Source organism: Astatotilapia calliptera, chromosome 7 (assembly GCF_964374335.1).
Source record: "Astatotilapia calliptera chromosome 7, fAstCal68.1, whole genome shotgun sequence".
In the NCBI taxonomy this organism is placed as follows: domain Eukaryota; kingdom Metazoa; phylum Chordata; class Actinopteri; order Cichliformes; family Cichlidae; genus Astatotilapia; species Astatotilapia calliptera.
The window spans coordinates 25,563,546-25,590,462 of NC_137428.1; the positions used below are offsets into that span (position 1 = coordinate 25,563,546).

At 40.3% G+C, this 26,917-nt stretch overlaps 1 protein-coding gene across 7 annotated transcripts; it reads left to right on the forward strand.

Moving 5' to 3' along the window:
* Positions 1 to 1,210: 1,210 nt before the first annotated feature.
* On the forward strand, positions 1,211 to 26,917 carry dgcr2 (DiGeorge syndrome critical region gene 2). 7 transcript variants are annotated; one of them, XM_026173906.2, is made up of 11 exons: positions 1,211 to 1,402; positions 10,021 to 10,053; positions 13,247 to 13,369; positions 21,850 to 21,927; positions 22,016 to 22,220; positions 22,475 to 22,551; positions 22,646 to 22,834; positions 22,921 to 23,124; positions 23,537 to 23,689; positions 24,346 to 24,582; positions 24,682 to 26,917. In XM_026173906.2, exons 1-11 carry the CDS (start codon positions 1,237 to 1,239, stop codon positions 24,912 to 24,914), a joined length of 1,698 nt encoding a protein of 565 aa, XP_026029691.2. In that variant the 5' UTR covers positions 1,211 to 1,236; the 3' UTR covers positions 24,915 to 26,917. The 7 variants fall into 7 exon arrangements, with proteins under 7 accessions (XP_026029691.2, XP_026029694.2, XP_026029692.2 ...); XM_026173907.2 differs by having other exon boundaries at positions 1,213 to 1,402; positions 22,646 to 22,828; XM_026173908.2 differs by having other exon boundaries at positions 1,252 to 1,665.

Genomic DNA, 26,917 nt, shown 5'->3' on the forward strand with positions numbered 1-26,917 from the left:
CAGATGGCAAAAAAAGTTTTGGGTTTTTTGTTCAGTGGTGGAAAGGAGCTTCCATAAGTAGGTGTCATCTGACAATACAGCTATTTTCGTACAAAGGTCTCACCTGTTTCCTCTTACCTCCATCATTTTTTGATAGAGGTAAGGGTGAATAATAAAACATCATTATTGTTTCAGCTGAATTTACTCCTTTTTAATAAGCTACTGACTCTAAATGATGTTGTAGTAAAGTGGGAAGAGATTGCATTCACTGTCTGTGTTGTCTGAAAGAATAATTCCACTGATCATTAGGTCTTCTAGTGCACAAACAATGTGATTTATTTTAAATGTAAGCTTCTTCAGTTCAATTCAAGTTTATTTATACAGCGCCAAAACACAACAACAGTTGCCTCAAGGTGCTTTGCGGTAAAAACTCTGCAGTAGTTTTGGAGAAAACCTCAACAGTCAGATGATCCCCTGTGAGCAAGCACAAGATGATTGTGGGAAAACTCCAGTTTACCAGGAAGTGACCTCTGTTTGGATCAGGCTCAGGTAGAGGTAGCCATCTGCCCCAACCGGCTGGAGGGGTTGAATGGAAACTTAAGTAAGATTCATAATAGCTTTAGGACAAGGTTTGTCATCCACATTCCACAAACTTCATCTAGACATGTTCCAAATGTCTGGCACGATTTAGTGTTGTTGGGTTAAACTATACTCTTTCTCAGCTGCTTTTTTCCTTAATTTTTTATTGAAAAAGACTATTTGGTTTAAAGTCTTTCAGAATTGACATAGGTTTGTATAACTTTGCAGGATAAATTATCTAAAGTTTAATTTTCTTTAAAAAAAAAAAAGTTCTAAAAAGAAAACATAAAATGTGCACACAGCTTGAAATATGTGCAAATTATCTGAAAGTAAATATTTTCAGCTTTAAACTGAACTGACTGTTTTAAATACATTTACAACAAAATAGAAAAGACAATACTAAATACAATCAGTTAAATTTACAAGAATAACAGTTATATTTAGAACGTTTTATTCGATACATTAGTCTTAAAACCCTTTTCTCACGTTAAATATTATTATTATTTCCCAGAGATGATAATAATAATAATAATAATAGTATGATGTACATCTTGTGCCTTTTTAGTTTTATCTTAAGTCAAAGAAATTATTTAACTAGCGATATTTAGAGTTGAATGGCCTCAGCACACACACAAACACACGCACGCGCGCAGTAAGCCCCGCCCCTGGCTCCAGCTGATGGCCTGTGTGTGCGCGCTGCATGTTTGGGATTGTTGTGATGGGAGGCCGCAGCCATCTTGGATGAGAGTCGCTCGGCACCGAGCAGCGGGACGGGACGTTAACGGCAGAGCGGCTCAGCTAGCTAACGTTAGCCCCTCGGAAGCACGACCCTGGTCGCTGAGCGGTACGACTATGCTTGTGCACACGCTGTTTTCTTCCCTCAGCTGCCGCTCCGACTGCGTGAAAATGGGCACAAATTGCGTTCAGCTTTTCGCGGTGTAGTTTCGGAAAGGGCGGCGGCGGTGCAGATCCTCGGAATATATCTTACATTTCTGGATAGAGGAGTTACTATGAATGGAGGATAAATGTTGCCGAAAGCTGACAGCAGCAGTTTCGTCCTCTTCTCTCTTCTCTTCGTCCTCACCTTAACGGACCCACCACGGGCAGGTAAATAGCCTCTCCGAGTTGTTTTTCTTGTGCATGTATTCCCCCCGGGCTCTGCTAGAAAGTGGGAGAAACGGATTAGAGCTGGAGGCAGGGGGCGGCAGGTTCACCGGGGAGGCCTGCTCCACAAGCCGGGGACTCCGGTACTTTTTAACCCGTGTTCCTGCTGCTGCTGGACAGCGGGGAGGACCCCTTTACTGCTGCTGCTGGCACTCTTGTTATGTTTAATCTTTTAAAGTAATGCCCACCAGCTTGAAATCTCTAAACGAAATTATAATTTATTTCACCTGAAAATCAAGTAAGGCTGTGTGTTGTTGTCAAAATAAACAAGGTCGCTTCGAGTCAACCGTCTAGTTTTGACCTTTTGATACAGCTCATAATCATTTATTCACTTAATTGTGCTTACGCAAGGTGGAAACGATATCTTGGCTCAATCCAAAGCTTTGTAAACAATGTAGGTGTATTTAGGCTTCACTACATTCCAGGGTTGGTCTCCGCTTCCGCCGTGAAGCCTCAATTTGAAATGCATGTCAGAGATTCATGCTCCTGCATCACTAAACCTGTCTCACATCATAGAGCTGCAAGCCCAGGCACATCCCACTACACACCAGTGTGATGGCTAAAACGATAAAGCTGTCTGAAGGAAACTTCTTAGTTGATGAATAGAGATTGAAGGGTAATGCGTCATGTCTCTGTGGCAACATAAGCTCGTAAGCTAATACTCAGGGCTAGTGGTGCCACTATAGGAATATAGTGGTCAAAAAAACATCTGTATAGAAAAATTCAGTTTAACTTCATTTATTGGATGTTTTGTCTTATTTTGACAAATTGCTTGCACTAAAAATCTGCAGCACATTAGTGCAGGGAGTAGAGCAGGGCGATATGGCCAAAAATATTTATCACGATATATATTTGAAAATTTGCGATAAAGATATAACCGACGATATAATTGATGCGAGACAAAATACAACTCCACAACATTACTAGCGCAAAAAGACAACCTTCCATTTATTTTCACTTAAACAAGAAGCTGGTTTTTATGTACATTAAAGCTTTATAAAAATGTAACAGTGCAAATGCAAATTCCTTGCTGAAAGTTTAACCAAAAGGCATTTCCAGTAGAAATGGGCTGACATATCCTGAGCATAACCATGTATAATATCCACTGAAGTTAAAAAGAGGTGCAGTACGCATTTTTCGGACCATAAGGTGCACGGGATTATAAGGCACATTAAGCGAAACAAAGCAGTCAGATAAATCAAACTTTATTAAACTCATTATTCTTGCTTCCTCCACTTCTGTACCATTGATTCATTAATGTTGAATTCTCTGGCAGCTGCTCTATTCCCATGTTGCTGCAGTATATTAATGACTAACCTCGTATTGTGGATGGATTATCTCAGTTGTTCTCCTGACTGAAGTTTGGTCCGTTTACAGCATCCTGCCATGCGATTGCATTTGTCTCTAACCATGAAGAACCTTCACGTTAACTTTTATAAGTGGAAAAGTGTTAGTGTTCGTCCTCCAGCTTCACTGTTTATGTTATGCTAACATAGCTGTGTCGCTAGCAATCACGTAGCACATCATTATATACCAGCTAGCCCAACTTCAGTAACCCTACAAACGTCACTGCTGTTTAGTTTCCTGTCTTCATTTATGTTGGAAGTGATAGCAGAGCTGTACGTTTGATTTTTTTCAGAACTCTCTCAGTCAGAACATGCAATATCATGCTTAGGTAACTAGCGAAACTAGCGAGCTAACTTCCGCTAGCTTCCTGCTAACTTCTAACTCCGTTAAATGTAATAACTTTTGTTTTCATGGATGCCTGGAAGTTAAACTTTATAGTTACACCTGGTAAAGCAGCAATGCTGATCGTTTTATTAAAGATGAAAGAATTTAGACAGTTTTTAAGTCTCAGTGATGCTGCAGTGTTGTTTGACCTGAAGCTTACGGAGTTTAGGACCCAGATTACTCCCAGATTTAAGAGCATCTTAGTCCAACAAATATGACAATAACGACGGCCGCTTGCATGTTCTGCAAAAAAATGTGCTTTGTTGTGTATCTGACGGACAAACACCAAACCAGTTCCACATCACGGAAGTTGCACCATTTTTACAAACCAATTCTGGTTCATCTGTTTCACTCAACAATCGGCCATGTGCGTATGAAAACAAAGGCACTGCGCATGCGCGTTTTACTCCCATTCTATCGCGATATTTCATTTTCCTATCGTTGCCTAACATTATACCGGTATTACCGTGAACGGTATAATATGGCCCAGCCCTAGCAGGGAGGTAGGGTAAGGGAGTGTAGCCAGAAAAACACCTTTCTTAGATGATTATATATATTTTAGAGTCCACAAAAGACGGGGATTGTGTGTTGCAAATCAGTTTTCTAAAGCTGAGTTTAGTTGATTTAAGGTTAAATACAATAAAAGGAAAAGGTTTGTTAAATCAGGTAACACAGGCTTTTTGCCTTAACTACATGCGCCCTGATCAATATCAAAAGTCACTGCCAAAAGCTCATTTTGAGCAAAAGGAACCCTGATTTATGTCTATTATTAACATCATGGCAGTATTTGTTTTAAATATCATGGCACCCCTGCACAGGACACACTGTAACATTTGAAAAGGGAAAAAGAAACAATCAAATCCCTAAACAAAGAAATGCATTTTTTTGTTTAAAACTACTCTCCATTTTAACACAATATTGTTTCATATCTGTAAAAACCACCCAAAGTAAGAGCTTATCAACTGATGTTTAGGAACAATCACTTTGACTTGTGTGTATTGTGTTGAAGAGATGCCCACTTAATAAGAACTAGTGCTGTGCTATACTTTTGTGTAATACCATTTTAAACTCGAAGATGGTTTAGTGAGTCAGTGTAACCTTCAATGAGGCTTTTTATAATTGCAGCCTGGCACAAAGGAAACAGCAGTACCTAAAAAGAAATGCCAACAGTTAAACAGCAGCTCTTGTTTGAAAGTACCTGAGCACATCCACTGGTAAAATGCTGCCCCCTGGTGACAGTGAATAATTATAAAATACACCTGGAAGGTCATAGAAATCCAAACAGGTAAAAAAAAATTATTATTTGTCTCTGCTGTAAGTGTGTTCTACTTTTGTTTCAAATGCAGAGCTTCTAAGGTGCTGTTTAGATGTCCATTTGAGCAGGGAAAGGCCAAATGCGTCTTGTGGTTTGCTTTAATCCCGGTCTTGTGATCCTGATATTCAGTTCAGACTATCAGTTCAGCCTCATGAATAAACACTTTATTGTCTGCCTCGATCCAAAGGAGAAACCTCCCACCTAGAAAACAATTGGCACACCAAACAGGGCGTGCTTTTTATCGGTCGTGTCGAGGTTTGTTCCCTGGGCAAATGTTTATTTATATTAGGAGTTTCCAAATAGTACAGTCATGATTTTCTTAAATGCTCAGGAGTGAATGCATCATCTTGTGTTTTTATAAGTTGGGCTGGCTTTTTTTTGTCACTATTTCAACCATGACTTGGTCATTTGACTTGAGATCAAGACTGCGGGAGTATAACTCCAAATCTGAACGTACATGTAAATAATTGCTTAAGACTTCGTGTTGTGGAGACATTAACTTGGTATTGATGTAACCCGCTAAACCACATCATCCTCATACATTTTTAACACTTATAAAGGGCATACCTGCTTTCTACATTTGTTTCACAGCTGACTCCAGCAAACTCTCAAAGGTTCAGATTATGCATTTTCCAATGAGGCAGGCAACACTGAAAGTGTCACACATTTTAAGGCAAATCTATGTGATCGGGATCATCTCAATTGGCCAGCTGAGTTTCACGTGCAAATAAGGCAAATCAGCAGGTTTCCTGCATTTGCATGATGCATAACAATACACGCTAGAAGCAGTATGTATGGTTAAGATAAAAGCAGAAATGCACATGATAGGCCCAGTGGTTAGCATGTGTCCTGTGGGTTACAGAGACTAGAGGTGAACCGAGCTGTCTGAGAGTGAAAAACTTCAGTGTGCGCTCTAAAAAAAGAGTCAAGAGGTTAAGCACAGCCAACAGCGTATAAAAGTGAACAGAGCTTGGTTGTTTTTGTGTAGTGTGACTGACACAACCATCAGCTTAAACTTGAGCTGCAGTCAGCTAATCTTTGGGTCTTGTCTGTGGGTCTGAGCAGCCGATTTGTGTTGCACTGTCGGCTGTTCAGTAGTCTGTTTTTCACAAAAAAATTGGCGGTGTTTCAACCTGTGCCATTTATCGTTTGAGGATTTTAACAGGTAGACTTGAAGTACAGCCACGCAATAATACAGTGATGCAGTTTATTGAAAGGTCACTGAGGCAAATGTTTGAAACATGACATGTGGGCAAAATAACCCTGTGTACGTGTATTCTGGCAGCTAGCGAAAAGCAGTAAATGAGATAATATGGCGCTTGAGAGAACTCGTGAAATTTGATGTCAACATTGTCCAGACATGAGGCTAAGTTATGGTTTCCATTTGGTTGTTTTATGGGGTAAATAGTGTCTATACGGGTGAATTACTTCCTTCTGCAGGATTGCTGTAAGACAGCCCTCATCCCCTTTCACATTTCTGGCTGTAGAGCAAAACTTTTTCACTTTGACACTTCTCGTCCTGGTTTGCTGGGGACTGCTTTTGTAGAGGAATTTAAAATAATATAGAAGTGACTCAAGGACTGATTTCATAAGGCGTCTTATAGCTAACATGGTGAATTGGTCTATAGAGATAATCCGTATTGCCCCTTTGACACTACTTACTTTGGAAACAGTGTTAACTTTTTCTAATAACATTGTAGCTTCCAGTCACACAGCTTTGTTTACAATTTTAAATATTAAGTGTGTCTCACAGCTGAACTGACAGTGTTAGCACAGGAAAGGCGCTTTACTTTGGTTAATTATCACAGGAAGCTGACCAGCAGTGCTTTCATGCACAAGGTGCAGATAAAAATATGGCTTGTTAATGTGAGATGGTGCAATGAAAAAGAAATAAATGAATGTCCATACCCACACAGTGCTTTTAACAGCAAAGCTCAGTGCTGATATGAATCATCAGCAGCTGGAGATGATGCAGCGTGTGCACAAGGCCGGTTCACTGTGCCGTTACACTTGAGCGGGACCGAGCTGGGGCAGTCTCATAGTCTTTATTGTGCTTTCCTGTCGGTTATATAAGAGATGCAGAGGCTCACTTCGCTCAGGGTAACCAGTGTTTGCTGATTCTTTTGTCAACATGTACAGATCATAAAATCCTGAAAAAAAGCCTCAGCAAGGGATGGGGTTTTTTAGTTGTTGTTTTTTTTTTTTTTTTTTTTTTTTTGCCCCTGTTGCCTTTAACTAAACTGAGATCTCTGATTTTCTGACCTTGTGTTTTCCCGCAGCAGTAACAAAACAATAACTGCCTAATCATTGTTATTCTGATATATGAACAGGTTGGATATGCACAAGTCCTGATTTCAGCTTGTAATGTCTGATAACCTAAAGCAGGCAGCTGCTGGCATCTTATTCTGATTCCAGTAGCATTTGTGGGTTTTCGAGCAGTACAGATACCAGCTATGCACTGAAAGCATGAATACTGATGTGCACAGACAGTCATCATTCAAATGGAGCACATATGCTTGTATTTTATAGTTCTGAAGGAGCACATGTAACTATATAAAGAGTCAGCCAGTAACAAGCTGGATTTGGCTTTGTTTGCTTCTTAGCCTTAGCAACAAGTCTTATTGCAATATTCATTAGTGGGAAATGTATGGGGAAAATTTTTTAAATTAAAATATTGTTCCCTGTCGGAGGATTTGTTACAATTATCTGGCAGCCTTGTAGGGAAGAGGAAAAAGCTCGCATCCTTCTCTGATGAAAGTGTTTATTCAGCTACACACAGCAAGAGGCTTGTTTTCTTTAGCAAGTCTGCAAACATGTACATTATAAGGTAATTGGTTAATTCGTTTGTAATATATTTAATACACAAGAAAATGTTTCACAATAAAAGCATGCGCGTTTCAATAAACTGTATTGCTAGTGTCCACTGAAACACTAGGGATTTTGATTTGAAGCCGCTTTTATTGTGGCATATCAGAGGTTTTATCAGAGGTTTTATTGGGCTGTGTTTTATTTATCTTTCTGTAAATAAAAAGCATGGAAAGTCAACCTGTCCTCATGATCAATTTTCAGGGTCGCCACTTCCCAAAATCCTTAGCTACTACCATAGCCGGTGGGTATCCACATAAAAGAAAAATCACACATAAGTCTGGATGTCCTTTTTTGTGTTTCAGTCACTGTTTGCAGTCTGACTATGAGTAAGGAGCTTTTTATTTAAACTCAATAAATAGCTGAATTGTGATTGGACAAAGTGTTGATGTGTTTGAGATTCATTTCAGCCAATGTATTCCTATTTTCCAAGTCTGTGCTAGTCAGTAAGACTCAAAATAGAAACCAGAACTGCTAATAAAAGTCTTGTTTGCTTCCTGCACATGGAGAATACTATATATCAGAAACTAGGGCCTCAAATTAGCATTTATAATGTAGGAAAATACCCAAAACAATTAAAAGCATTGCACCGGACTGGTCCAAATTGCTCCAAAGATGAATTGACATCCAATGTGGACAACGTCTGATGTGCTTTCCTTCCATGTTTCTATGAGACTTAAAAGATGTGAAATTGACAGAGTGCAGACATCTAAATCTACTTAAGACACCTAGGATCACACTCTGGAGAAAAAGGAAGTGCCTTCATCTGAACAGGGACTCAAACCAGTGACCTGCACGTTACTTATCGGTTATTCGGACCTCCAGTCTTGAGCTCACTCGGCTTATCCCCCCAACAGTTTGATCCTCAAACTGACCCTGATCCCTCCCAAAGTGTATAAATCCCCCCTGTGGAAGCATTTAAAGGGGAAATCCCCTCACTTTTGAAATATGATTGCCTGCAGTCATAATGTCATGACTTTAAGAGGGCAAATATGAGGGAATCTGAGCGAAGCTTCATTCAATGCACTGATTGAACTGGGGCATTAGATTTAAAAAAAATCGGACTCTAAAACAAGCCTGCTTCCAACTAAGGGCCATCACCTTCTGCCCCTGTTTGATTACCGTAAACAAAGCTTTTTAACCCATCCGCCAACAATTATTTATCATAAACTTAAGGATGAATTATTATTATTAGCTCCCTCTAATGTGTTTAATTGTTAATGTCTTTAAAGTTATCTGTCATTTTGACACACATTCAAGTTTGATGATGCACTCACTCCCTGGAGACTGAGATGTGTCTGTAATGCACCTCAGTCCACTTAGCATTAACCAAGAGGTGACATTTCTGTGTGAGATGGCTATTAAAACACCACTGTGTGATCTTGTTAACCTTAAGGGTTACAGGTTCAGTAGCACTGCTTCGATCTAACATTAGCTTTCCGAAGCTTAAATTAACAACTCTAGCGCTGTTTAACCCTCGGACAAGCATTACACTGAAATATAGATGAACTGGTAGCGTTGTAATGCTTCCAAGAACAAATTGCAATGAATTCATCCCAGCCACAATGTGGGTTTTTTTCTTCATCCTGCTTCTCTATAAAATAGGGATGTACAGTCCAGTACTAGAAAAAGCTTTTTAATGCTTAAATCATGGTGTAAAGCCCAGTGAGAAGTTCCCACAGGGTTGTTAGTGTCTAAGGAATCCTTGTGCAGTAAGGTTGCAGCAATCAGAACTAGGCTTTCTGGAAATCCGGTGGTGTTGTTGGGCTTTAATGCTTGTTGCAAAAGAACGGTAGCTAAATAGTTTGGCTATAAAAGTTGAAGTATGATGGTAAGACATCTGGGAAATAACTTTTATTTAGAAAATCTGACATCAAAACTAACTCTTATAACTAACTGACAGCTTTTATTTGGGAAATCTGTTTGTTTTTTTTCTTGTAATTGCTTATTTATTTTGCACCACCTGTAGTACAAATAAATAATATTTAACACTGAAGTCCAGTTTAGGTTGTGGTCGCAGCTGTGTTGATTTTCAAAGCTGGAGGTCTGGTTTTAAATTAAATAAGCTTTTTTTTTCTCCCTTTCTCTCTCTTCTAAGAAAAAAATAGTGTTGCTATATTTGTCAGGCAAGTGGGTGATGCAGCTCCTCTGCAGGTTTACATGACTACCTGTGTCCTCACAAACAAGAGGGTGGAGAGAACAGGTGACAGTAAGAAATAAAGAAAAAAATCACGAGCAGCATAAAAAGGATTAAAAAAAATATAACTTTTTTTTTTTTTTTTTTTAAATCGGACTGGATTAAATGAAATATATTTTTACTTTTTTTTGAAAGACGACACACTGATATACAGGCTAGTCACTCTATTTTTTTTTTCTATTTGTTTCAGGTCCACGGGTAGCTCTGGCAAGATTATTGTCAGGTAAGCACAGTATGTTTTTGGGGTTTTCAAGCAGATTTTCAATATAAGAGTCACCCTGTATTAAACTAAAAGTCCTTTTAAAGCAGTCAAATTTATATTTTAATATAAACCAGGTGGGCTAAAACAGATTTTAGTTAATGGGCTTCATGTAGCACAGTCTGATCTCTAATGGGCAGGACTGTTAAATCTATTGTTGAAAATAATACCCTGTATTAAGGAAAGGAACTTAAATTTCAGTTTTTATTTTCATTCACTCTGTCCTAGGGCTGTTCGATATAATGATATATATCGGATGACGATATAAAAACGTCTATCGTTTCATTTTACGCTATCGTTTGTTTCGTGGTGTCGCAAAATAAACTGTTTACGGCAATATTTTTTCATCGTTTTGATGGTCACTGTAGTGGCTATATTAATTTCTTAAAGTTCTCTCTTTCTCTTATATTTAATATAACCACAGTACGGTCGGACAAGCGCCTGTTTTTATGAGTTGTCGTTAGCAACAACAACGATAAAACCATTGGTGTCCGCTTGTTTATTTTCCACATAAACCTTTCAGAATAAAGATCAAGAGCCTGTTGAGACTTTTCAAAATAAACTGAATCACGTGAAAGAGCAGATTATTTACGGATGAGAAGCAAAAAAGAGCCGCCAGGTGCTAAAAAATAAACCTTAGACTCAAACGTTAGAACAGGCTTTTCCCCGCAGCACGCCGTGTAATAAATATTCACAAATAAAACGGCAGCCATTACCACTTATGTCTAAAAATGTATTGTTTCATGCATCGGTTAAAACATTTGACTCCAGGTAGGGCTGCTCGATTATGGCAAAAATGATAATCACGATTATTTTCACTGAAATTGAGATCTCGATTATTTGACAATATTTATTTAACCCTTACGACCTACTATAGAACCAAGTCCGCCAGAGCTTATATTATTTTTTTATATGTTGTAGTGCCATTTGTGGGAGCATTTCAAGTTGCTATACAACTGTTATAGCCCATATTTTAATAATATGTATGCATTAAGGCCATAGTAACTACATTAATTGCAAAAAAGTGCAATAAACTAGAAAAAAATTGAAAATCGTTTTTGTTTTTTTTTACATATATTTCTACTTGGAGAAATTTAAGAGGTTTATCCCTCAAAACTTTTAAATACAAAAAAGTTGCAAAAAATAGTTTACAACAACAGGAAATCTAAAAACAGCAGGTGCATCAAAATAAACTATTTCCAGCAGTGCAATTCGAGTTGCAAGCATCCCAGAAACTATTCAGAAAAGTCAAACATGACTTATAAAAACACCAGTATAGGCTTTTAAAGCCTACAAGTAAAAAACTACATTTTCCGCGAAAATTATGTCACTTCCGGTTTCGGGCAGGAAATGGCGGACATGCGATAGTTTGCGCTGACGTCTGTTTCACTGTGGGAAGTGTTACGAACAGCTGATCGGATCGGCAAAGCGTGTTTCTGGAATATTATGTTTTTGTTCCTGCAAGCGCTTTTTATGCAACTTTTGCAAAGCTATATGTGGAAGGAAACCGTGACCGAGGACAAGCTGATGGCATAAGATGTAAGTAAAACTCCTCGCTTACACGGTTCAGGTTCTACAGGGATTTAAAAATGTTACACAAAACGGAGCATGGTGCTCTGACCGGCTTTAAAGGGTTAACAATAACAATGTATTGAATAATGACTTTAAAAAATAATATAAAATAGTGTACAACACCACTGAGGTTTTTTTTTTTTTTTTACCTCTCTTTTCAACCAACGGCAGTCACTCTCCTCTCCAAATAACTTCTGCTTAGCTTTCCGAGCTTCCCTCGGGTCCTCTTAATCAGCGGTCTCCAACCTTTTTTGCGCCAAGGGCCGGTTTATGCCTGACAATATTTTCACGGACCGGCCTTTAAGGTGTCGCGGATAAATGAGGGAGGGGCTAATAATCGGCTCAGTCATTTTTAATGATCGTTGAAAGCCCAGATCGTAATCGTGATTAAAATTTGATTAATTGAGCAGCCCTAACTCCAGGTACACGATGCCCAGCTGGAAACACTTAACAGAAGTATATGTACTTTCATATGACAGCTTAAGTAAAGGCAAGCGATATCCCGAGTATGTTGAACTTACCCTTTTCTGTAACAATCTAAAAACAAGCAAATAGTGATAAGTTATTGATCTGATGATCAGTAATGTTGACACTGCCCACTGAGCTGTTTAACTGCATCGGGAAAGCTCAGTTTATTTCATAGGCCGCTAAACAGACAGAACATAGAAGTTCAGTATTGTCTGCTGTGTGCCTTAGGCTTCTTCTTGAGTTGCTGTCATCACTGAACTGCTTGCAGGAGTACTCAGCGCTCTAATGTTACTGAATATCATGAAATACTCTTAGCAGCAGATTCTATTAATGTCAGGCTATAAACATAACGCAGTGGCTTGCAGACATGATGAAATGGCTCTGCAGATTATCTTCCTCCTTGCAGTTGATCGACATCTCTGATAAAGTTTAAGAAATCCAAACATACGTGATCGCTAGCGGCTGTGGCTTTTTTCCGCCCCTTGCTTAAGGGGCGGAAAAAGGCCCTTAAGCAAGGGGCTTAAGGGTCACTATTACTTCCTAGGCACAGAAATGACACCACTACGTCAAAGGAAATACCAGACAAATTCTGTTAAAGTGGCAGAGCTACTCTTAGGACAGTAGCTCTGCCCTAAGAGTACCCTAAGAGTAATAATTAGGACAGTCACAATCACAGGAAGCACAGTTGATTGAATTTTTATTCAGTTACAATTTTGTCTTCCACTCATTTATTAACATAATAACGTTGTGTGTTTTCCAATAATGCTCTTGTTTGGCCAAAAAGTGCATCCCTTTCCTTTGCATTTGGCCTGTTGTGGTTTTTTTGTTGTTGTTGTTTTTGTTTTGAGCGTGTAAGCAGTTGTGTTAAATCATCCCAATGTCAATACTCACGAAGTAATGGTGATGATGATTTTTGCCGTGATCAAGCAGCTCTAATTGTACATTTACCCATTCGCCATCTCAGACATCTTATTTTATTAACTGCCTTGAAAGCTCACACGGCGCCATTCAGACTGCTGCACTCTGAGTTTAAATGGTTTTTCTCTTCTTAGGAAAAAGGCCTTGGTTATGTGCAGGTTTAACCACATAAACCCTCTTTTTTTTGTGTGTATTTCAGAGCAGCGCTGCAGCCCCGGGCAGTTTGCCTGCCGCAGTGGGAAGATGCAGTGTATCCCGATGTCCTGGCAGTGTGACGGCTGGACAGCGTGTGAGGACAAGAGTGACGAGATGGACTGTCCCCGTGAGTGCAGCTCACTTAAGCCCTTTCACACTCAGTCTGTTACCTAACACCCATAACATGATTGATTTTTGGAAAGTCTAGCAACACCCAGAACCTTTTAGAACCTTTTCACGCTTGGATGATCAGACCACAGCTGAGCAGCTCTGAATACAGGTGTGGAGGATGTAGCGCAATCTAATCAAGCCAAACTGAGAGATGTTCAGGTGAATATATGCACAGATTTAGTATACAGGGTAAATGGAAGTTATCTGCAGGTGATCAGCCATCAGTGCCTCAGTTTGTAAACAAAGACGCTGTTAGTCCATGTCATTAATGAGCAGTGACATCTACATACAGAAGAGTTGATTGAGTGAGTGTGTATTAAGGAATATGATGGAGTAAAAGAGCAGGATGAACAGGACATGTGCTTTCTCTTTGAAAGAGCATGGCAGCTCAGATCAATGAGAGGCAGCTGAAGGAAAATCAATATGTTTTTGTTTTCTGGGTAATCTCCTTCCATCTAAACCGGTTATCCAGCTCATGGTTGTATGGAGGCTGGAGTTATCCCACCTATCCCACCTGGCTACACCCTGGACAGGTCGCCAGTGCGCCAGACCTGTGCAGGGAAGCTTTGTGGAGCCCACAGCTTGCACTTACTCTTGTGCTGGTGCATTACATGTTAATTACAGTGTGGTCGTGTCCTGGTGTTTTCCATGCGATGCCAGGCAATGTCAATGCTTTGTTGTGGTCAGTGTTCTTCGGGGGCTTGAGGGGACTTTTTCCATTTCTTTGTACACTCCCTCGTCTTCATTCTGATAGTTTCAACAATCTCCCTTCAGGAATTTGCTGATATTTGTGAGTTCTAATATTGATTATTATTCCTTACATTGAGGCGATGATTTTATGCTCTCACTGATAAATTTGAAAAACTGAACCAAAAAGTAGCCAGACATACACAGGAATAATTGACCAATCAGAGTAGTTGTGGGCTGCATTAACCCAATGTGTGGTTACATTTCTAGGGAGGTGCATGTAAGGCTAATGCGTTGAGTTTCGACATAGTTAGGTTGTAGATTTCCTGCTAAAGCGTAATCCCACAGGAACACGGCTACAAAGCAAGTCGCACACCATCCATAAACATGCTTTTGCACTACAGGAGACGGTTGGAATACTAACTGGGTCTGAACTGGATGAAGCCAGAATATCTGTTTCTTTCTTTTCTTGTTCAGAAAAATCAGCTGGCCCCATGTCAGTGTTTTTTATTTTTTTCACAGTGCTATTTTTGACACTGAGCATTCACACGTTTGGTGTTCAGTGTGTATGTATGTTACTGAGCAAGTTCGGAAGTGGAAAATTAGGAATTACATGTCACTTGGGTGAATATCGGTAGTATTGAGGGCCAGAAATATGCGGCGCTCAGTAGGGGTGTGTATTGGCAAGAATCTGGCGATACAATATGTATCATAATACAGGGTAGACGATACGATATATTGAAATACTGAAAGCCAGACAGATATTTGTGTTTAGTAGGACTCAATTTAATTAGGAAAACTCACAGTAAACAGTCCAAACTGTTTAATGCTTGACATGAAACATCTGAAACAAAAACACTCTCTAAGTTCAAAATGAATGGAGAAATTAACATCTGCCTTATTAGAAGTCATGTCAAATAAACAAACAAAAACTACTTTACTGAAATATCAAGTATTTAACATGAAAAAAGTAAACATGTAACACTGAAGTCTTTCTAAGTACTATGATTGTAAAATACTTATCCAAAAATGCTCTATGGAGCATCAAAACAAAGTACTTTTTATGTGTCCTTAACATAAACAAATATAAATCAAAAATGAAATTGCTTGAAGAATCCATCCAAGTAAACATTAACAAAAAATGTAAAGTGCTATTACAATTAAGTGTTAATAAAATAAAGTACAGCTCTGCAGTGTCCATCAATGGAACACTTTTAGTACAACCTGAAAAAAGGAATTTACTCATCTAAATAAAAGTGCTTATGAGACTCAACCAAAATGTCAAACATTCTCATATCAGAGATTTTACATGTGTAGTGTTTTCTCAGTGTTTATTTTTCAATTTCCAGATTTTTGTGCAGGAATACAAGCTGATCGACATGGTCAGCTCTCAGGACACTTCTCTGTGCATTTACTATGTCTCCTGCAGAGGAGAAAACTCTCTCTGCAGAGACACTTGTTCCAGGAATGCATAGGAAACTCCTTGCTACTTTGGATAGCTGAGGGTATTCCTGTTCATGGTCCTTCCACCAACTGAGAGGATTTCCTGTGAGAGGCAAAGGGGTCTCATCTCTATACCTCTTGATCTCAGCTGCAGCAACATCATGTTCTGATTTTGGTGCAGTATTGTCACTAGTAGAGGCAAACGTAGCTCCGAGCAAGTCCACCAATGCACATGAGGTCCTCTGTCTCTTTAGGGGTGGCCGAGGGATGGAGTCAAAGTTGTCTTTGATATGTGGGTGATGAGCCTCCTCTGTGGCATTCTCTTCCTCCACCTGTTTGTCAGTCTCCTCATTCTTTTGCTGCTGAAAAACATTAAATTCAAATAGTATTAATGTCAGAAAGTCAAAATTCAAATCCAAGATTCACCCTGTTTTTCACTAATATTTGATGACAAATGTCATCAATATGCATTTTTTTTTGCTTTTTACTTTATTCACTTGCTTATAACTTCAGTTGAATTTTTCCAAATAAATTAATTTATTTACTTACATTTTCTTCCTTCTTTATCACAGTCACCACAGTGTCCAACAGTCTGGAATAGGTCTCACTGGTCTCTGCTTCAGACAGGAAGGGCAGGTCCTTAAACCGAGGATCAACAGTTGATGCCATCCATAGTGTCTCCCTCTCATTTACATATCTCTTTCCCAGATCTTCTGCTATGGCAGTCTTAATGTCCCTTACTGTCGGTGTATCATCAACACTTTCTTGTGCACCCATCACAAGCTTGGCATGAAGAGGAGCAATGATGGACAGGGTTGGCATACTCTCCTCTGACATCACCAGGGTGGCGTCCTTCATAGGCTTGAGTGCCCTGACAACTTCTTCTGCACATGTGATGTCAGACTCACTTAATGTGAAAATTTCTTTTTCACTCTTCCTAACTTCTGCAGAAAGCAGAGCTGCACAGATGGCTGGTTGCTGTTCTAAAAATCGTTCTATCATATCATAGGAGCTGTTCCATCTCGTAATTATGTCCGTGATCAATCTGTGAGCTGGTAGCTGAAGGAGGCGCTGTTTCTGCTTCAACTGGTTGCTGGCTGTGGTGCTGCGCCTGAAAAAGGCTGTTACACGTCGGATCCTCCCGAGAAGTCGCACCACGGATTGTATTTTCAGTGCTTTCTGTGAGGCGAGATTCAGACTGTGTGCAAAACATTGTATGTGCGTTATGCCTGCAAGTCTAGCCGCGAGAGCCATGTTTGGTGCATTATCGGTAACAACAACAAGGTCCTTTGCGTTCAATCCCCATTCAGCCACAGCGTCAGTTAGTAACGCTGCAATGTGCTCACCTGTGTGGCTGTCATGCATGGCTCGGGTTTGTAGTACATGAGACTGAAGGTTCCACTGGTCCGTTATGTGATGTGCTGTAACAGTTACGTACGATTCAGTGGCTCTCGAAGTCCAAGCGTCGCATGTCAGAGCAACTGTCTCAGCCGAGCTGAGAGAGTCCAGCACTGTCGCTTTGACTTCTTGGTACAGCTTTGGCAGAGCGATGTCCGTGATGTGTTGTCGAGAAGGAACGGTGTAACGGGGCTCCAGCGTTTTAATCATATTACGAAATCCTTTATTCTCCACAACACTCAGAGGGCGCATGTCTTTGCAAATAAAAACAAGTACTGACTGCGTTATTTTTGTTGCACGAGTTGAAGTTGCTGGTAGTTTCGAAAAGTTAACTTCTTCAATTGTCCGTTGAGAGGGATCGCCTCGTTTCGTTTTAAAATTAGCATTTGACGCTACGTCGCTATGGTGTCTAGACACGTGTGTTCGTAAATTTGTTGTGTTACCGGAATATTTGACTCTGGCGGTGCAGATTTTACAGACTGCATAGCTCTTGTCATAGTCTTTACTTCCTTCTTTTGTCCTAAATCCAAAATGAGTCCACACATCAGCTTTGAAAGCTGCGGGGGCCGGCTGTATCCTCTCCTCTTCAGTCATCAGTTAGCTAGCATCACACATGTCCACTGACTGTTCTACTTCGTTCTTTTGGCAAACTAGACGCTTCTACAGTTATCGCGAGACCTCGTTTTTACGTCATAGTAAAGGCGGTGAAAACTGCAAACCAGTGGCCGGAGTTTGAATTCCAACATACAAAAGAAATAAACAGTAAATGCATGTCATTTTTCAATTAAAAAAATCGATAACACTGATTTTAAATATCGATTCAGTATCATTGCGTGAAATATCGCGATATTTCGTTGTATCGATATTTTCTTACATCCCTAGCGCTCAGCCTTAAGTTTTTCTACTTTGAACACATGCCATCTCTCCTTCTCATTCCAGAGAAGTTGGAGAACTGAGTTAAATTGAGCACAGTTGGCAGTAAAATCACCTGCCTTTAGCATTAGTAGATCAGGTTTTATGACTTTTAAATACCTGCGTCCACTCCTTTCAGTGCACCTCTTCAACAGATACTGACAATAGCTTTGTTTTTATCACAGAGGTTTTTCCTACCAAACGTAAAAATAGTAAATCTTGGCCCTTGCGTCCCTGTCTGAACTGCAGCATGGCATAGTTGCATTTAATACAATAACCACCCACATAAACAGTCCTGTCTTACAAATTTGCTTTTGCTCAGCTGCTCAGATGTGGTTTTGTAGTCCTCATAGTCCCTCACAGTGAGTCCGCTCTATTGACAGCGTCAGATGGCAGGGGGAAGAAGGGTTAAAGGCTGAGTGGCTGCACATGTGTCTCTGTTTTTGTTTACTGCTGGTTCATCTGTCCTACACTGCATAGATGTCACTAAGCCTTTGACCAAAATCCTATTGTCCATCCATCCATTCGCTTCCGCTTATCCTTTTCAGGGTCACGGGGGGCGCTGGAGCCTATCCCAGCTGTCATAGGGCGAAAGGCGGGGTACACCCTGGACAAGTCGCCAGTCTGTCGCAGGGCTAACACATAGGGACAGACAACCATTCACACTCACATTCACTCGCACATTCACACCTAGTGACAATTTGGATTAATCAATTAACCTATCCCCACAAGCTGCATGTCTTTGGACGGTGGGAGGAAGCCGGAGTACCCGGAGGGAACCCACGCAAACACGGGGAGAACATGCAAACTCCACACAGAAAGACCCCGGCCTGATGGTGGAATTGAACTCAGGACCTTCTTGCTGTGCGGCAACAGTGCTAACCACAAAATCCTATTGTTCTCCGCTTAAATCTAGAAAGACCTTATCCCGAGATCTCTAACAGCATAACAGGAGTTAGTGAAAGGATTGAGTGCAGCATGTGACCTCCATACAGCAGCCGTCCACGCTCCGAGTTAACGCTCCATGCCAGCACTGCTGTTAAACGATTAAGGGTTCACACTGAAGTCTATTCATTCTGCAGTAAAACCCCATTTTTAACAGAACAGCTTAAGAAGTTGAGAAGTAATTTCCTTCTGCTTCTTTTTCTTTCTGTTTATTCAGCAGTAAAACTGGACAAATTCATATATCTGATAGTCTGCATGTTTAGAGGGACAACTACTGACCTTTTGTTTTTTTTAAGTGTGAGCTTACTGAGAAATGCAAGCCTTACTCAAGTCAAGGGCTTATTGTCACGTTAATCAGCGGCTTGCTGGAGAGTCTTTGTTCTTGTTAGGGCACTCATCGTTGTATTTTTACTCAGTTGTATATAGTATTTGTATTTGTATTCTATTTTTATCTTATTGTATATTTATTTTATTTTATTCTACTGTATATAGTATTTTATTTTATTCTATTCTGTACAGTTGTGTACTGTATTTATTCTTATTGTATTCTAATTTTTGCCTCATAACTTTTGCACTGTCCACTTCCTGCTGTGACAAAACAAATTTCCCACGTGTGGGACTAATAAAGGTTATCTTATCTTATCTTATCTTAACTTTTTTTAATAACACTAAAAGGTGAAGCAATCCTTCAATCTTATAATAACAGCAGAGTGGCCGATGCAAGAAGAAACGTCTCAACTTTACAGTTGAGAAACTTGAAAAGTTGAAAATACCCAGCTGAAGGCCTGTCACTGTATGCAGTGAAAACTGTGGCTACAGATTGTTGTCATTAGAGATGGACCGATCCGATATTATGTATCCGTATTAGTCCAATACTGACCTAAATTACTGGATCGGATGTCGGAGAGAAATAAAAAATGTAATCCAATCCATTAAATATCACGAAAGCACCTCACAAAACTTGCAACATGGCGTAACTCAGCTCATAACCTTAGCACATCAGTCCAATATGTGTCACATGATAGAGCGGCTGTAGCGTGCGAGACCTCTTGGCGGTCTGGTTGAGCATTTGGAGCCTCGCTACCAAACCGGCATTTCATCTCAGAGAAAGTTAACCCAGAGAGAAGTAAAGCAAGTGTGTAAGTTCATCTGTGAATGTTTGTAAAGCATTCCCACGTTAAGCTTAACAACCAATATATGGAGCGACTGCCTCTCATTCTCTCCCTCCCTCTCCTGTTGCTACTTCAATCATGAAACTGATCAATGATCGGCTGATCAGCTTTTCTGTCGCGAGTCCGTCTCTCTTGTTAGTTTTTGGCCCACTTTGCACCAGAAAAAGGAAACCAGCGGCTAAACAACAGCAGCAAGTTTAACCGTGATAAGCTGTTGTTAGAATTTATTTAATATTAATTTCTACACCAGAATCTTTTTCTACGTAGCTGACGGCTGGCAACTGTGCAGGGGCGGATCTAGCAAAGTTAGATCCGCCCCTGCCGATAGGGCATTAACAGGGAAACGGGGGCACATTTAAAATGTCTAGCTGTTCCCTATTTTTTTTCTGCTGGTAGTTGACATCCCTATTAGTTAGGTTGTTTAATATTTCTGCTAAGTACTCTTTAAAACACCAGAATAGGAAGGATGGTGCAGGTTTAAGTTTATTAGATTGATCAGTATTGCTGAACTATGAAATATTTTGGGTGCAGTGTATTTTTTGCATACAAATATAGCAGAATAGCTTTAGTGTTTTGTTTTGTTTTTAGACTTGAATATGAACTTATACAAAATGCAGCAAGATATTTTTTTTATTTTTATTTTTAAAGAAGTTTTATTGATTAAAAATTACACTATCGGATTCATATCGGTATCTTCAGATATCCAAATTTATGATATCTATATCGGACATTAAAAAAGTGGTATCGTGCCATCTCTAGTTGTCATGAATCTCAGTGCAAAATCAAAATAAATGCTGTTATAAATGTAAACAAAGTGTATGCTCCTCAAATTTGGTGGGTTTTTTTCAGTTAAGTTCTTCAGTATTTGCTGTTTTTATAGCCTGCAGTTCCTTCCTTTTTGAAGCATCAGTCAACAACAAAATCTCATTGAGTCATGTAACAGAGAAATAGTCTTTTTTTATCTGCTACCCATTACTCCCTTCAGGGGTCACCATTGTCTCACACCAGCCTGTCCTCTTTTCTACATCACCACATCCATGAGCCTCCTCTGAGGTCGTCCTCTCTTCCTTCCTGCCTGCTCCAAATCCAGCATCCGTTGTCCAATATAGCCACCATCAAAAAAAGCAACACACCTCTGGTTGTTGTGCCAGAGGTGTTTTGCTAACAGGGAAGTTACAGAGGGCCCTCTGGTGGACAGATTATGCAGCATCAACACAGAAAAGCATTTGAAGGCTGTTTCTCTTGTCTTTTTACATTTTAAATGCTCATTTATCAGCTGTTATAAATGCCAATATCAGTAAACACCTATTATCTGCTGATATATCATATGTGCTCTAAGAGATCAAGCATATTCCCCGTTTTTAAATCTGATCTTTTTCTTCTAGTTTATACTAAGAAAAAGTAGTAAAGATGCCACAATTGAGACAGTGTGTTTTCTTTATAGTTTGTAACATACCTACGTACTTTATTTTCTTACTAGCTAGTCAAAGAGTAGCAAGAGATCCATCGCATTAACAACTTTGTCATTAAAAAGTGTATATTATATTGTGTTGCACATAGACGGTACTGGGGTGCTTCCCTCAGTCTAGACTTTAGTCTCTGTGAACTCCTGATAAAACATAGTAGAGGATGCTATCTGCACGGTCAGCAAAGCATTGCTTCTGCTTTCATATTCCTCAGATTAGAATCAGCCTCAGTATATATCTTATTTACACTGATGTGTGGTGGTTTTGACTTCTAAATATTATCGCGGGCTGTTAACAATTATCCTACACACTGAAAACACCATCTGTTGTTCTCAGTTACATTTGTTATGGCAGAACGTACAAACAAGTCCACTTTTTTAACCTTTTTGTCTTGATTTGTGCTGTTATAAAAGAGGAGAGGTTTCGTTATGGCAGCGGGTACGACCAGGTGGAAGACGTCATCGGTGTGGCTCAGCCGGTGCGCTTCAACAGTAAGTGTCTCACTTTGCTCTCAGCAGGTTTATTTGAATCGAATCTGCATGGCGATCATGTGCTCACTCTTGTCTTCTCTGTCTGCAGAGAAATGTCCCAGCGGGTGGCATCACTACGAGAAAACAGCGAGCTGCTACAAAGTGTACCTGAAGAACGAGAACTACTGGCAGGCCGTGGATACGTGTCAGAAAGTCAACGGCTCGTTGGCCACGTTTGTGACCAACGAGGAGCTGCAGTTCATACTGAAGATCGAGGTGGACTTTGACGATAAAGTGTGCAGAGATCAGTGCAAGTAAGTTTTCTTTATTGCCACAGAAATAAGCTGCCAGGTTTCAGTTCCTGAACAGAGATCTCATTTCAGTCTTTAAACTTCTGCTTTAATTCTGGTTTGTTTTTGTTTTTTTAATAAGGAAGATATTGCAGAAGTGCGTGTGCTTGTTGTTTTAGATGTTATACTGCTCTGTAGCTGGTTGCAGGCCATCTAGTGGCTGGTAGTAGCTAATGCGTCATCACTAGACATGGTGTAAGTGGTGTTGTTTGTTTCAGATTTTGGGTGGGTTACCAGTATGTGATCACCAATCAGAGCCACTCCTTGGATGGCCGCTGGGAAGTAGCATACAAAGGTATAAAAGATTCAGCTTTGTGAAGTACCTACATGTGCTGTTTGTCTTCTGTAATTTATTTGAATGCTTTAATGTGTGAATTGTTTGTGTTCAGGCTCTATGCAGGTGTTTTTGCCTCCTGAGGGTCTGAAAGACTTGGGGGAGGCCTCCGCCACCCAAGACAATGTCTTCTGTGCACAGCTGCAGCGCTTTCAGTACAAAAGCATGAACGAGCGAGGCCTGCACAGCTGGCACGCTGAGAACTGCTACAAGAAGTTTCCGTTTCTGTGCAAGAGGAGTACGGGTTAATTTTCTGTTTGTTATCAAAAATGTGTCAGTTATTTGCTCCGCTGGGGCCATGTGTTTATTTTGATATTCTCTGTGCCACAGGGCAAACGTGCGTGGATATAAAAGACAATGTCGTAAACGAGGGCTACTACTTCACCCCCAAAGGAGACGACCCGTGTCTCAGCTGCACGTGTCATGACGGCGAGCCTGAGATGTGCGTCGCCGCGCTGTGTGAGCGGCCACAAGGCTGCCAGCACTTCCGCAAGGATCCCAAAGAGTGCTGCAAGTTCACCTGCCTCGATCCAGGTACTACCACCGCATCCAAACACATCCCACTGGTTACAAACCACCACCACCAGTGTGTAATGATTATCAGTGATTAGAAGCCTTCCAGTGCTCGTAGTCCTATAAGATGTTATTCTGCATCACGATTCGTCACCTACACATTTTTACACTGTTTGATATTCAGTATATTAAGTTAAATGAGTCAGGAGGATTCAAATTGCCTAATTTATATAAACAATTAGCTCCTGCTCCTCTTCTAAATAGTGCTGCAAGGAAAAGATGTGAAAGTGTTGTTTAATGTGCAAATTGTGTCACATTCACACATAAACGGTGCAGAATTTCCTTCGAAGCTCAGCAAAAGAACGTTTTTAACAAAGTACGTTTGCAAGGACATATCCTGATTTGATTAGATTTTTCCCGTCTTCTCCGTCAGATGGGAATAGTCTGTTTGACTCGATGGCCAGCGGGATGAGGCTGATCGTCAGCTGCATCTCGTCCTTCCTTATCCTCTCTCTGCTGCTCTTCATGGTACACAGACTCCGTCAGAGAAGACGTGAACGCATCGAAACGCTGATTGGAGGAAACTGTGAGTAAAGTGTTGCAGCACTGAGATCCAAAGTTTACACCTGTGGTCACTTTTTAATCTTTGTCTGTATGAGGAACGATTTAAAAAGCTGAGATAAAAATCTTCCTTTCTAAAAATGAAAACTCAATAAGGATGGCAAAAACGGCCACAAACAACAGTAAATAAATAAATAAAATAATTGTTGAAATTAATTCTAAATATTGATATTTATGTTTTAAGCTACTTATTTTTATTAATTCGTTTAATTTCCCCTCTTGTTTTATGCTTTATACAGCTAAAATGTATTTGTTTGTTTTTTTTTCTATTTTACATTTATTTCTATTTTTCTGCATCTTCATACAAATGAGAGTAACAACAGTCTTGGCTGTTGCTGCAGTCACATTGGGGAAATAGGTTATTGGAGATGGCAGCACAAAGTTTTTGTGACAACTTACAATCTTGTTGTTTTTGAAGTGGTTGCTTTGGAAACGGAGACCAGATCTGCGACCACTCAGTCTTCAAAGCATCTTAAGTGCGATAAAACAGCAATAAGACAGAGATGATAATGCAATCGATTATTATTATTATTATTATTATTATTATTTTTAGATGGTCTGAATAATCCAAAAAGCTCACTTTAAATGCACCTTAAACTTTAAACTCTGCTTTAATCTCAGTGCACCACTTTAACCTTGGAAGACGAGTCCCAGGCTTTGACTACGGCCCAGACGCCTTCGGCACTGGTCTCACTCCCCTGCATCTGTCCGATGATGGGGAGGGAGGCGCTTTTCATTTCCAAGAGCCTCCTCCGCCTTATGCAGCCTACAAATACCCCGACATCCAGCATCCCGACGACCCCCCTCCTCCATACGAAGCCTCCATAAACCCAGACAGCCTCCTCTACGTGGACCTCGGTAGGCGCACATCCTTTTCTCTTGTTCTTTACCAACATCGTCATGTGCGGAGTGATAAATGCTCGTTTCCCACTTCTCTGTCTGCGTCTGTATCTTCAGGGCATGGTGGGGTTTCCATCGTGCCGAGCCAGATGAACGCCATGGGTGACGGGCTCCAGGCCAATATTCCCAACGCGACAGGCCCGGTGCCAGACTCCGCGCCGTCCTGTCAGGAGAGGGAGGACTCCATAGACAGCAGCACCCTCCTGGTGGGGCCCGACACACCGACAGATGGCCACGCCCCCGTCTCCATGCCTGCAGACTGCGCCTCCTCCCTCAGCACCGTGGTATAAGACTGTGGGCAGACACCTGCACGTTACCCACAGTTGGAGGAGGGTCGTAGATGTTTTCCGTACCAGGAGCACAAAATGCTGACTGCAGAGAGGACAGTTACAGTTTGTACAGACTCATCAGAGTGTTTTTGTTTTGTTTTGTTTGTTTTTTTTAAAGACGATGACATCTGAAGGAGCAAAGAGACAAAAACTCTACATCCAGGCTGAGAAGGCCACACTTCTGCTTTTAGCCCAGACTGAGAAAAGCTTTTCAAACATCTCAAAACGGGCCTGTTGGTCATAAAAAAACAAAGCCCCTAGTGCAAATACACCCTTTGGTCAGATTTGTAACAGCACGAGGAAAAATAACCGCATACGGACAGAAGAGCCAACTTTTGTTTGTGTTTGCGGCATACTTTCAAACACATACGTATCAATCAGTGTTCAGGCTACGATAACTTTCTCATCCACCCCACAGTCTGTTGCAGCGCGTACAGAAACTGTCCCCTGGTGTTTATTAGTCTGACACACGAAGCCGTCTTCCAGGTTTTTAGAGCAAGTTTGCAGAAAAACATGTTTTGTAGTTGAGAGGTTCAACCTCGCGAGATACGGCTAAATTTCCTGCTGTGGGGTTTTTATCGGGCGAAGCTGACATGTGGCGTCGTAGTGTCAAAGGATGTTGTGCTCTTTTTTTTCTTTTTCTTTTTTTTTGATAATAATTTATGGCTGCAGGTCGTTACCTTGATTGTTTAATTGTGGGATAGATATAGGCTGATTTTCTTTCCCTGTCCATCAACAAAGCGACAAAAGGCTTTATGAGCGTATATGTGAAGATCAAGTTTGAAAACCCCAAAAAAAACAAAATCATTTATATGAGATAAATGCTCCAATCATTAAGTCGTATAATCATCCAGATGGTCCCAGAGTTGCTTCTGTTTCATTACCAACTCTTTCCAGGATAATTCTGCATTTTCTTTGTGATTTAATTCCTCCCTCGGTTGGATCAGGTGCGTTTCTGTGCTATTCTTCATGCAGTTGCAACTCCGTTACTGAGGTTTGTCTTCAGTTAGTGATGGGATGTCACCAACTGCAGCGGCGGGATTTTTTTTTTTTTTTTTAATGTGTCAGTGATGAGGGTCTGTATACTTGGGGAGAATTACGATGTCAATCATCAGAGGAGTAATCGTCTGCAGATCAGAGCTGACCCACAACCACCAGCATCCAAGCCGCTCATGATCTGCCTCGAGGAGGGAAAAACGGCTTAAACATGTCAGACTGTGCACATCTGTATAACTTATGTTTGAATGTATTGTATGTAAAAAGAAGTTGGTTTTTTTGGGGGGGGGGGGTTTTTTTGCTTGTTTTTATTTTATTTTATTTTTGTTTAAACTACCCTCCCCCCTTTTTTTTCTTTACTTTGACAATCCACAGTGGATTGTCCAAGAAACAAAATCATGTTCACAGAAATTGTGGGAAAGTGTTCATGTGTGTTTAGGAAATGATGTATTCAGTTTGATTTTTCTTATGTTTTTTTTTTTTCTTATTTTAAATCAAGTTTCTTTTGCTTTTTTTGCGTTTTCGACCTGTGGTGCATGTTTTTAATCTTTTGGCATGCTGAGAGATTTTTAGTTTTAGTTTTAGTTCTTTTTGATTTGGACAAAAATGTTTTATGCTCAACCATGTGTCCTGTACAGTAGGCTCAAAAGACTCCTGCATATAGTTTAATATCCCCGTATGCATCCAAAACGTGCCCACCACAACCCATCCGGCTGCATTTACACTGTAGTTTCTGTGCTAGAAGGTGGTGTTGATGGTGGCGTGAGAGCTTGTTTTTTGGATTTGGAGGGGGAGCGGGGTTTGAAATGTTTTATGTACAATACAGCAGATGCTACATTTCATTGATGTTTATTTCATAGCCTTTACCATTTAAAAAAGAAATGCTTAATTTGCAGGGGAGCTTGTGTTTTTTCTGAGGTAGATGTACATCTAATCAAATGCCAAATAAATTGCACCATGAAGGACGA

Coding starts and splice junctions, on each gene's coding strand:
- dgcr2 (XM_026173906.2), top strand. CDS start 1,237: ATGGCCTGTGTGTGCGCGCTGCATGTTTGGGATTGTTGTGATGGGAGG. Junction 1,403..10,020: donor ACGACCCTGGTCGCTGAGCG/GTACGACTATGC, acceptor TATTTGTTTCAG/GTCCACGGGTAGCTCTGGCA. Junction 10,054..13,246: donor TCTGGCAAGATTATTGTCAG/GTAAGCACAGTA, acceptor TGTGTATTTCAG/AGCAGCGCTGCAGCCCCGGG.